At 47.3% G+C, this 12,294-nt stretch overlaps 2 protein-coding genes across 3 annotated transcripts in view; both read left to right on the plus strand.

Moving 5' to 3' along the window:
- The window catches only part of LOC108153210, a 45,070-nt gene that overhangs the window by 16,522 nt on the left and 16,254 nt on the right, over window positions 1-12,294 (plus strand). For both annotated transcript variants that reach the window (XR_004471453.1, XM_017283032.2), the window contains exon 2: window positions 10,763-10,819. Coding sequence is in view for 1 of the 2 variants with exons in the window: in XM_017283032.2 (XP_017138521.1) it covers window positions 10,763-10,819 (57 nt within the window). In the remaining variant the exon portion in view is untranslated. The remainder of the gene's footprint in view (window positions 1-10,762; window positions 10,820-12,294) is intronic.
- Window positions 6,424-8,471, plus strand: LOC108153212. Its single transcript, XM_017283035.1, has 2 exons — window positions 6,424-6,588; window positions 6,661-8,471. Exons 1-2 carry the CDS (start codon window positions 6,439-6,441, stop codon window positions 8,233-8,235), a joined length of 1,725 nt encoding a protein of 574 aa, XP_017138524.1. The 5' UTR covers window positions 6,424-6,438; the 3' UTR covers window positions 8,236-8,471.

Below are 12,294 nucleotides of genomic sequence, written 5' to 3' on the forward strand. Positions count from 1 at the left end.
TTAAAATACAGATGAATGCACTAGAACTGCGGTACAGTGGAAATGTTGGCAATAAACACATTATCCCTTAATCCTGTCCCTATTTACGATTAATCCAGCAATTACATGATTATTTAGTAGAGACCCCCTTTTGAACCATACCCCACCCACAATCCTTTTATACAATATTTGCTTTCAGAGACTGATGCTCTTGAATAAACATTCCTCTCGACGTGTATTACCATTCGATCCACCCCCTTGACAGTCAGTTTTATTCGAAAACCAAAAAAACCAAAAAAACCTTCCCTCGTTAATCATTGAAGCCCATAAAACACATGGGGCTATAAAAGCGTCCGTTCGGTCTTTCGTTAATCTGAGCGCCTTTTAAACTTTTCTAACTCGTTATTAAAAACTTTTTTAATATCCTTGCGAAAAAGAAAAGCAGAAACTTCCGCATTGAGCGACGGCCCGACCGCATATCAAATTCAATAATCACTTAAAACTCATAAATATTTTGTTGGCTCTCTGACAGAGAAAAATTCCACTTGCCACAGTTTGGGAAAAAAAGCGAGTCGCCCTCTGTGGCTGCGGCATGGCCCTGACATCACGGGGGAGTGTGGAGTCTGCTGCTGTCAATGTCACTTCAATGATTAAAACTTCAACACAAATAAAAACGGGCAAAAGGATAGCGCGCGGACAGGCCAGGACCAAACCGAAACGAAACGAGCTGTACCGAGCCGAGCCCAAAGCACAACCCAATCATCCACCGACGCACTGACCCCCATACCACCTATACCACCCGTCAACCCATCAGCCCATCAGCCATCCCACCCATGATTCGGATTCTCCTTTTTTTTTTTTTTTTTTTTAATGAAAACATAAACATCTCCTTTACCCCGAAGTACCTCCTGCAATTTACTCTTCGCGCACTTCCTGTTTTCCTGCCGCCTGCCGCCTGGCGCCTTTGTTTTCTTTCTGCTGTGGTTCGTAATAAATTTTTAATTTTGCTTAATTGAAAATGGCCCCGCCTTCAGCAGCGGATTCAGCGAAAAGAAGGAACAAGAATAATGGGAAATAAAGAAAATATCGGAACTTAATATTGGAAAGTAAATTTAACAACTTGATTTCCATGCTGCCCCCAGAAAAGAGACTCCTGGAATGGGTTCTGGGTGATGGCTATGGCTATGGCTGGGTATACTGTAACCTCTCATTGTCTGGTGGCTCGGTGGCTCGCACGTGCTCCGAGGGATCAGTAGAGAGCCACTGAGACACGTTCAAATGTCGCTTCATGGCAGCTCTGGAGTGTGTGTTTGTGTGTGTGTGTGTGCCACTCAAGTGTGGCGGGGGCAAGGTGCTAAAAGCTGTTCACATATTTATATAGCTGACTGTACCATATATGGGCAAACATTTAAACAAACAACAGCAGCAGACACTCCGCTTAGATGGGAGGGGCGGCGGGGGAGACTCTATGGGGGGGGAAAAAGAGCCACTGTACGGGTGCTAAAAATGGGTCACATTCTTGTCTCGTGCACGTTGCCCCATGAATGGCGTTCATTTTGTGGCGCCAAGGCATTGCAACTTGCACTGAGAGAAAGGAAAGGTTCTGCAAATAATGCAGAACGGGGTCTGATAACAATTGCCAGCCGGTTCGAGGAAGAGAAATGCAAGGAAACTAAATAAAAAGGCATGTGCTTTCAGAAGAAGTAGAAACAGTAAAGCTATGATAAATCCACAGGAAATCCTCTCTTGTTCGTAGCGACAGTAGATCTTTACGCTCATGGGAATGGGGGCCATGTCATAAACAGCTATCTTTCTCTCTCTCCTAAATCATCGAAATTCCCTCTTTTTATTGTTAGATGTTTTTGCTTTTCTCTAAGTGTCTGCGTCCGACACACAAAAGTAGCTCTCTCTCTCTAGGGGCCCTCTACAGAGGCTTCTCCCTCTCCATTGGCCCTCTCCCGCTGCAGGCTCGTTAACACTTTTCCCAGCAGCAGCAGCAGAAGCAGCTTATTTATTGCATATCAAGTGACGCCTCAATCCCAGGGCAGTCCATGCAACACCGCCACCAAAAGAAGAAGCAGAAGAAGGGGGCGCTGGTAGCCAACTGTCCGATGGGTCTGTCCGTCTCCATTCTCCATCGTTTCTGCCAGGCCAAATGATGTCGTCAACGTCGCTTCAGAAATGTTTTGGCATAAATTAAACAAGGCCGCCGCACTCTCGGCTCCATTCCTCGGGCCTGGTTCCCGGGCATTGTCCAGATGGAGATGCAGGAGGAGAAGGAGGAAAACGAGGAGAAGGAGGGTGTTGCCCCATTGGGGGACCGTTCTCGTTCTCCTCCCTTCCCTTCCCTTTCCTTCCGCTGTTTGCATTGCATTTTGTCACACGTGGAGAGCTCAAAAAGCGACGCCAATTTGTCTGAAATGTTTTGAATTCTAAGCGCTTCTGAAGAGGAGAACAGGACGATGACAGGGGGAGAAGGGAACTGCAGGAGGGGGAGGGTGAGGGGGAGGTGGAGTATATATCAGGATGGGGGACTGGCTGATGATGGCCAGATCTTGATGGGGCATGCGGATGTGTTGCTGGCGTTGAATGCGGGATTCTGTGTGCCCTTTGTGTCGTCTGCCATATTTACCTAGTGGAGCGTACTCCTGGCTGAATGTGTGGCAGGTTGCAGGTTCCCTGAAGAGTCCCCAGGCTATTTGGCCAGCTCCAGCTCCACCGCATCCTCCGCTCTGACGTTTGATTTTTCCATTTTGGTACCACTACCCACCCTCCCCCACGGCGAGAGTCAATCAATCCATGCCCCCCCAGTTCCACTCTCACTCCCACTCCCACTCCCCGTCTCTCTCCCTCTCCCTCTTCCGTGTGAATTATGTGGCGATAAAGTTGGTGCAGAACGGTGCAGGATTGGTGCACGGTGCAACTTGTTACCCATATTGTGTGGCAGCAGCATCAGCAGCAGCAGCAGCAGCAGCCTGAAAGCGAAACACCTGCTGCAGATGCCACAGTCTGTCCAGGGTCCAGGGCCAGCTCCAGGGTCTGTCGTCTCTCTGCGGACCACAGGACCCATAGCCATAGCCATAGCCATAGCCATAGCCAGGGCCAGGGCCACGGCCAGGCCAGGCGGCTGGTCTCTTCCCTCACACACGCTGATCTTATCGCCGCTGCACTGCACACACCCAAAACGAAAGAGTTCGCCCCAAAAAAAAGAGAACAAAACTTGAGTGTCTGGGGTGGGTGGTGCGAGGGGGAGACAAGAAGAACAGAAGAATTGCGCGGCTTCTTCACTCCCCCTCAATTTCGTGGGCTGCTGTGCTACACCAACACCAATACCAACACCAACACCAACAACAACACCAACAACAACACCAACACCAATGGCCCGCGATTATCTCTTCGCTGACTTCGGGAATGATGATGACGATGATGTTGCTGTGCTTCTCTCACTAGCTGCGAGAATGACGATTATGATGATGATGAAGATGCTTTTATGCTCTCACTGACCATCACAACGATTATGGTGCTCTTATGCTCTTGAGCAGGGGCCCAATGAGCAGGATTTGCTATTTGAATAAGGTGGGGCAGAGTTGCCTTTCGCTCTTGTGTGTAACGAGGAAAGGAAACAGAATTTACGAGTTATTTCTGGCCATTCCTCACCCTATTTAAATACATCTTGCACGTGAGAATGATCATTATGATTTTGAGCTCCTCGCGCTGCCTTGGCCTTGGGCATTATTCTGACTGTCTCCACTTGCACCTCCTCCTTCTCCTCTATCTCCTCGCTCTATCTTTCTCTTGGCGTTTCTGTTTTTGTCGCTGATTCGTTGCCCATTACCTCTAGCACCAGTTCTTATGTTTTTTTTCCTTCGCTTTTGCTTTTGCTTTGGCCATTTGCTCCTGGCTCTCCTGCTTCGTGGGCCTCTCCTGGTTCTCCTCTCCCCCTTTGCCTGGGACTGGCAATGGGACTCGGCCAAGTCAAGGGCCTCGGCTCGCCTCATTGTCTGGCCACGATGCGGCTGGCCAAGAAGCCGGTGGATGTTGGCCCCGCTAATTTCACCTTTTCACAGATCTCCCTGCCTCCGTCGTCCCTCCACCTCTGTCGGGTTGCTCCTTTTGCAATGTTCGCTGTGGAGTTTGTGTGTGGGTTGCAGCTCAGGCGCATTCCTGGGCCACAGTTTCAACGTCTTCTGGCTCTTGAGAATTGAATTTTAACGATGGCATATGCCCTATGACGTTACGTTTGAGCTGAATTGATATTTTATACGTCCGATTAATCATATCACCGCACTGTTTTACTCTTAAATTGTTTTTGTAGTGGAAATTTATGATAATTCTAAAAATACTTGCTATAAGAAACGCTCTAAGCCTTCAAAATGCAAAATACTTCTCTAGAGTGTATTCAAAAGTCCACATTAAGCCTCACTTCACTTCCTCACTTTTGCTGCTGTCTTGGCTTGTGGGAGGCTCATGAAAAATTGAGCAAGTGCCGCACTTGCAATTTCAACAGCTCATCTGCCGCAGCGCCGACCAATTTCTTGCCCCAAACTCCAGTCTTCAGACTTCGACTCTCAGCTTCATCTTCAGCTTCGGCAGTGGGCTGCTGACAGACCTCGGAAATTGTGAAATCCTTGGGCTTTTGGATGGGTTCTGGGCCTTTGGCCCCTTGGTAGTTTTTTCAACCGGGGAGTGTCTTAAATTTTAGTTTTATTTTGCAGCAGAACAAACCAAAAGGAAACACTTTCCATTGCGGTTGGAATCACAACAGCAAGGCAATTCCCCCTTGATTGTATTTTTGGGTGTGAATTATGCATAAATGAAAATTGGCAAACGAAACTGATTTAAAGTGTGGAAGAAAAACCATGGGAATCTGAAAGTTAATTGTGGAATTGAAAAAAGAGAGAAGCTCCGCACTTCCCCAATTGGTGGCTCAAGTTCCTCCACAGCTCACGATAGCCGTCGATACCTCCAAATATCGTTGACATTTGATCAGTCCAATTACTGGGGAATTGTCATCTCCAATAGGGAGATTCCTTCTTCCTTTGAGGGCTCTTATACCAAGATCGATTAGAACATTTGCAGTTCTGTCAATGACAAAAGCCACCTTCCTTCCTCTCTTCCTTCCTTCGTCAAATGGTAGTCCTCCAAAAGTACGAATTCAATTACGTAGCTCAGCAGGAGACATCTCTCCATCCATCTGCATTTCTCTGTACGAAGAGAAATACCTCTTCTATGTCATGTCAATGACCAGGTTCTCAGAGCTCATCGCTTACTCACCTGGCGACCTGTCACCACCGACAGGAGCAGGAACGGGAATGGGAAGGGGAGCAGGGACTAGGACAGAGATAGGGACATCGACAACAGGGAGGAAAATGGGGCACAAAGACATAGTTCGAAAGATAAAGCTCTCTCCGGCATGAATATGCAGCTGATGTGCACTTTCCTCTCCTTTCCTTTCCATTCCTTTCCTTTCCCTCCCATCCATCCATCTGTTCCATCCTTTGGCTTAGTCTATGCTATGGGTGCGCTTGCCTTAAGCTCCTGCTGCTCACATTCCTCACAGACGACAGTCTTTTGCACTTGCCCGTGCAGTTTGAATGCCCTACAAGAAGGCAGGCTATTATTGGTTTAGAGAGTAGTTTGTTAGATAAGGTGCTGCTTTTGAAAGTACTTCCATAAACTTAACCGAAAACTACTTCGAAGGCAAACTACTGGGCAAGGAATAGGTACTTTAACCCATCTGAAAGAGCTGGGAAAATGTCCTAGATCTGAAGAAAATTCAACGAATCTCTACAGCTTAGGGTCTAACAAGAATCTGCCTATTTCGGATTGAATTTCATATTGAAAATACTTTTATGTTTTAACAAAGGAAACTAAAAAACTTAAATCTTATCTGCATAATTCTACCAACATCTATATTATATAGCTCTCATAGGAATGAGATCCCCGATGAGTCATTTAAGGAATCTACAAACCTCTGCACGCGACGTGTATTTTGTTTTTTCACTCTCGGGACCGAGCTTCGGTCCTGCTTGTGCACCCTGGCGCCGGTGGCCAATGAATAATTTTCGTAGGGTATCGAAACCTTCGTCACTCCTTCCCCGATAGTTACTTCCGTTCTTGGCGTTGTTTTTGTTTTGGTTTTTGTTGAAGGAGGGAGTAAAAACATTGTAAAGCGAGTCATAGATTTCCGTTTGTGTGTGCCTCGGAAACAATGGCATTTTCATGTTGCACGTAAAACGAGAGAAAAATAAACCAAAACGGTGGCAGGAACAACAATTGATAACGACGCGTCGCTGCAAGAGACAAACGGAGGGCAGAGGACGATAGACACTCGCACAATATACTTTTAAGTGCAATTTCAATTCTACCATCGATATTCCACTGCCACTGGCACTGGCCCTGGCGCCTTCTGCTAAGTGAACACAAAAAACGAATCACCACAGCGATACGAGTGGGAATATGGAAGCCAAAGTGCCCCTAAAGATTGGGAATTTCGATGGACTTCCTGTCAGAGATAAGCAGAGGAAAAGGTTCCGTTCCTCCCAGATCTGTATAAATAGTCGGGCAAACCTGAGGGAAAGACACAGTTCAACTGAAACCCTCAACATGGTAAGTAATCCACGAGAAAGAAAAGGTCTCTCCGGGTCTAACCATGGACTCTCTCCCCGACTTCTCATCAAGCAATCTCTGCGTCTACTGGTTATACTTGCTCTTCTGATGGCAACGGCTCGGGCCAGGATCATAGAGAGTGGAGCGGCGACTGGGCAGGAGCTTAGTGCTTCCCCGGAAGCAGTCAAACCTGTGGAAGCAGTCAAACCCGTGGAGAAGCTAAAGGAAAACCAAGACATTCAGGAGAGCCAAGTGCCTGTCCAGGCAAACCAAGTGGTACAGGAGCGAAGCAAAGTGATCGAAGAGAACCAAGTGATCCAGGAAACTCCAGAAGTAAAGCCTGAAACCCACCAATCAGCTGGCAATGAAATACCCAAGGATCAGGCACCCATCGAGAAAGTGGAAGGCCAAAGCCACCAACAGGCAGAGCAACAGAAGGAACAGCCACAGCAGGGAGAGGCAGTGCAGCCGAAGGGACAGGTAGAGCAACAGAAGGGACAAATTAAAGGTCGCGAGATCGAACTGGTCTTCGAGCAGCCCGGACAAACCCTGCTGCAGTACGAGAATGTGGGCCAGCTCCAAGGACAGCTACCCAATCTGGACAAGATCTTCAAGTATCCGGGAGCCCAGCTGCTGAATGCCAGCGATGTACAGTACTCGCATCTCTTCAACAAGTTCCAGACGGCCCCCAGGGTGGAGTACGTACCCACACTGAACACGACGGGCGCCAATGTCACACAGCACATACACAACCACACGCACTACTACCAGAACCAGAACCAGAAGAAGCCATTCCCCTTCCTGCCCAATCCCTTCGAGAAGCAGGAGACGACCTATGTGAACCGCACCTCTCCCTCGGGCAACGTGACCTACGTGTACGAGGAGGGAAAGCCGTCGGGAGGAGGCGCCTTCCCATTCCCTGCACTGCCCAATCCCTTTACCGATTTCCCCAAGGTCGTGGGCCTCAGTCTGGTGCTGCTGCCGAATCCCTTCTACAAGGGACAGTCGTCCAGTGCCAATGATTCTTCTGTAAGTCCCATCGAACCTACGAAAGCACATCACTACTTTGAGAAGTTCCGCGGCTTTGCCGATGAGCCATCCTCCAATCAGCAGCAGAATCAGCAGCAAAAGGCCGGAAACCGTTTCTACTTGATCTCCAATCCCCTGCTGAACCACGGCTCCGAGGAAGGTCGCGGCGAGAAGGTCCAGAGCACGAATGTCCTGCTGCCAGTGAATCTGGCTGCCTTGCCGCTTCTGGTGCCTGCCCCAGAGGCCAACCAGGAGACTGCACCCAAGCAGGAACCGACTGTGGGCCACATAAAGATCGAGGATCTGCTCAAGACATCCAAGTTCTATGTGGGACAGCCACTGCAGTTCCAGCCGGTCAATGGCAATGGCATCGGCGTCGGCAACGGTCAGAAGCAGAGCCAGGATGCAGCCTTTCGGCAGTTGATTCTCACACAATTCAACCAGCAACAGCAGCAGCTGCAACAACAGCTGAAGCTGCCCCTTAAGGACGAACGTCGCTCACAGTCTGCTGCCGTCCCTGTGGAGGAGGGCGAGGAGAGCTCTGTCCTGTTTGCAGTGGAGATACCCAAACCCATCTATCGCTTCTTCAAGGGGATCTTCGGCGGATTCTCGGGCTAACTAAAAGAACTTCCAATGACCCACAGAAAACACCAACCAACGACTAAGGAACCCTTCTAATACCTAGATTTAATTATTTTTTTTTTTTACTAAAAACTAAACCCCGCTCCGCATGGTATCCTTATGATTACCATCTCATCTTCATGCAATATATTAAAAAATACTACTCAAAAAAATCAATAATCATTCCTTTAGAGAATTCTAACCTTAAACAATGCAAAGATTCTCCTTAAGAAGTGTCCCAGCCATGTGTCTAATTAAATTGGAGAAATTAGATTTCCACCTGCTCTAAAGGAAACATCTTTAATTCAGGGACACATTAATGAGGTTTCCCCCCCAGAAGAAAACTCATGCAAATATGATAAATGTGTGCATTTAGGAATCATTTTCCAGGCATCACTCTCCCCCCTCGTTCAGCTCCCCTCTTGTGGGGTGGGAGCGCACATATTAGGTTATCATCATAATCAAAATGTGAGAAAACCCATCCACAGATGGAGAGATGGAGCCATTATGCAAAATATATAAACACACTCGTACGTATGTATATTCCACACAAATGCATTCATGACTCCTGGAGCAGACCTTGTCCCTGCTCTGCCCTGCCCTGTCCTATCCCTTCGGATGTCAGTATTTTCATTTCATTTCGTTTGCTGAAAGAGAAGGACGCTCGGAAGGCGGACGTATGTATCTGTGTGCATATGTACGTATATCCTTTTGCCGTTTGCCATTTTAATGAATACATAATTAGTCTTTTTGCCAAGTTTCCTTCCACTCGTTCCCTCTATCCTAGTATTGCTGCTGTTGCTATTGCTGCCACTGCTCCTGCTCCTTCTCCACCTCCTTCTAGAGCTTCTGCTGCTGCTGTTGCACCTGTTCAAATCATTTCACATTTCTCTGAATTTAATGCTCATGCAGCGTCACGTTCTGACCATGGATGCTGCATGTGGCAGTGGTTCTCCTCCTCCTACTCCTCCTGCTCCTGCTCCTGCTCATGCTCCTCCTTCTCCACATATTGGTTCACTTTATACTTTCATGCAATATGGAGATAATGTTTGCTCTTCGGGAGTGAGAACAGCAGCAGCAGCAGCAGGCACATAATTGCCAGGATTACGCTGGCTCATAAAGTTTTCGCCGAGCATTGTGCAATTGTGTTTGCCTTTCACTTCAATATCCTGGGGGAAAATCATAGAGAGAGAGAGAGAGAGAGAGATGTTTGGTTTATTTAATATTTAATTGATTTCATGGGCTGTTTTTTCCATTAGCCATGGCAAGATCCATTCTCCATTCCCCATTCCCCATTCTCCATTCTCAGGTGCTCCACAGTGGTCATTGTCCTGTGCAGCTTTTTGGAGCAGTATCCCCAACCTAATTCCACCACGGATTGGTTCAGTATTCAGTATTCAGTATTTAAATAAATTCTCCATCGATTGGTACGTGCCACAGGACCGCAATAGCCGCGGTTTGCGGATCAGCCCCAACTTATCAGCATCATTTTCCTGCGGCTCCCACGCGGCGTATAGTTAATAATCTTCTCTCGATATAAAAGCCGACTTTAAACTGTGCGAAAGGGAAGCTGTGGAAAAAAGGGAAATAAATTAATAACTCAAGTTCAAGTTGTAAGCCGCATCCCTTGCTGGGCAGGCAGGCAGGGCAGGCAGGGCAGGACTTGTGCCGAGGCCCCCAAGTTTATTACTCAAAGGAATTGGACAGCGCCCCAAAAGTAGCAGCGGCAGCGGATGCCCATAAATATATCATGAAATCAAAAACTTTGCCACAACTTCTGCCACTGCTACTGCGTCTGCTTCTTCTTCTGCTGCCTGCCACTTTGTTGGCTGTTCTTTTTGATTGGGGCGCCACTTCGAACCACACTTTCTGACCCCCACCCGTAAGCTTGCGTGTAAACGTGTGGGCCAAAGTGCTGGCCACACGAACAGCACAGAACAGAACAGAACAGAACACAGGAACAACATCCCTCTCTTCAGCTGAAAAGCAGAGGAGTAATGCGTTTCCGTTTCCGGCCCCCAGCTCCTTCCTGCTGCTCCGTGGTGCTCCTTGCTTGCCACTCAATTCAATAAAACTTGTGTCCATTTCATTTAAAATTCTCTATTCTATCTCCTCGGTGAAGGAGCAGCCAGGACTCTTTTGGACTCCTCTGCTCCTTCCTCCTCTGTGTTCTGGGCTCTGTGGGCTGTGGGCTGTGGGTTGCCTGCTGCTCCATGGTCTCGCCTCGCAAATTAATGGTGTTAAAATTAGTGCCGTAGACGGAGCCCAGCCCGCATCATCCTTCTGGCCCCTGGCGGTAGAGGGAAACTTTGCCATTTGGCACTCTCTTCTATTTATTTAGTTGTCACTTTGTTGAAAATTATGCCTGCTGCCTGCCTGGTTGTTGCTTCTTCGCGCGACACGTGTAACTGGGGAGCAGGTTCTGCCCAGAAAACTCACCTTAAAGTTTTCATTCTGCCCAGAACTTTTGACTAACTTTTTTACACCCAACTTCTTACCTTCCTTCTTTCCTTCACTCTTTCAGGCTCGACTCAGGAACGTCGCTTTTTTGGTATCCTACGTTCGACCAAACGGAAAGAAGGTAAGTGGGGACTTCTGCCGGGAGGCAAGGGGCAAAGAGATACCCGAAAAATCGTAAACCGTAAACCGAGAACGGAAAACCGAACATTTCCCTAATGAAACCAATTAGGCAAACAGCAAAATGGCCAAAAATTGTGGCTGTCAAAAAATGGAATGAAAATGAAAAATCAAAGGCCAGACAAAGGGTAAACAAGCCGGCAGCCGCTGTGTGAGAAAAAGGGAGAGTGAAAATGGTGCAAATGTGAGGCAAAAGTGGGGATTGGCTCAATTACGGAATGAACACACAACAGAACGAGAAACAGACACAGAATCACCGGAAAAGTTTGCATTGATTGATGGATGATTTTGCATACACGAGTGTGTAAATGTTTTGTGGTACTCCCAACAAATGAGATATGTAGAAGATAAAACATTTACAATATTGTCCCATAATTGCAACAATTGATGGCCTTTGAAGTTGTATAGTTATTTAATGAAATACCCAGGAAGGGTATCCAGATTTAGAGTAGATCATTCAGATGTGCCAATTCTGACGAGGATGGAGGATAGAATAGGCTGGAGTGTGGAGCGTGGAGTTTGTGCCATGCAGAAAGCCATTTGCCAAAATCAATACATTTATTTAGACCGCAGGCCAGAGAGCAGGCAGGCAGGCCAAAAGCCAAAGCGAAAAGCAAATCAAATACTCGTACACAAGAACACGAGAACGAGAACGAATGCGAGAACAAGCGACCCACAAATGTATTTAGCATTTGGTGGAGCATTTTCTAGTGCAGCCAAATATTGTAAAGGTAACTTGACCACCGGTTACTCCATCCTCCATCCCCCATCCCCCATCCTCCACTCTGCACTCCAGTCTCCATCTGCATCTCTGTGCCTACATTCGTGGCGACTGTAGCGACTGCCTATTTGGTTTTGGCCAAATCGTTTTACGCTTTGTTGCCGCCAGGCATTCGGGCCCCAGCCAGGATGCAAATATGTGCAAAGGCTTAACGTATCCAATAATGCCAGAGTAGGAGTGGGAGTAGCAGTAGGAGTAGGAGATGGAGCAGAATGCCAGGAGATGGAGCCACAGCCGGAGCTGATGGACAAAGCTCTGTGGAGCTCAACCCGTCATCATTGGACACTGGTGGACGTAAGCAGCTCAGTCGCTCAGTTGTTTAGCTGCTCATCTATACGGTTGAATTTGATACCCTGCATAAGGCCTGTTCTTGGGGATATAAGAGGCACGAGGAACGCAGCTGAGAGAAGGAATCTATTGGTTTTGGCCTTTTCTTCTTAGAATCCATTTGGGGGAGTTAATAAATAGGAATGAAAAGATTAACTATGAGAAATGAGCTACAATCGATAATAACAATAGATATATGTAGATGGAAATTACACTTCAAAATAACTGATTCAATCAGAAATCGGTCAAAAACTAGACATAATCGATACAAATTTGAGACGATGTATGAGACATATATATGAGAAATGGGA

The sequence above is a fragment of the Drosophila miranda genome, chromosome XR (assembly GCF_003369915.1).
Source record: "Drosophila miranda strain MSH22 chromosome XR, D.miranda_PacBio2.1, whole genome shotgun sequence".
NCBI lineage: Eukaryota > Metazoa > Arthropoda > Insecta > Diptera > Drosophilidae > Drosophila > Drosophila miranda.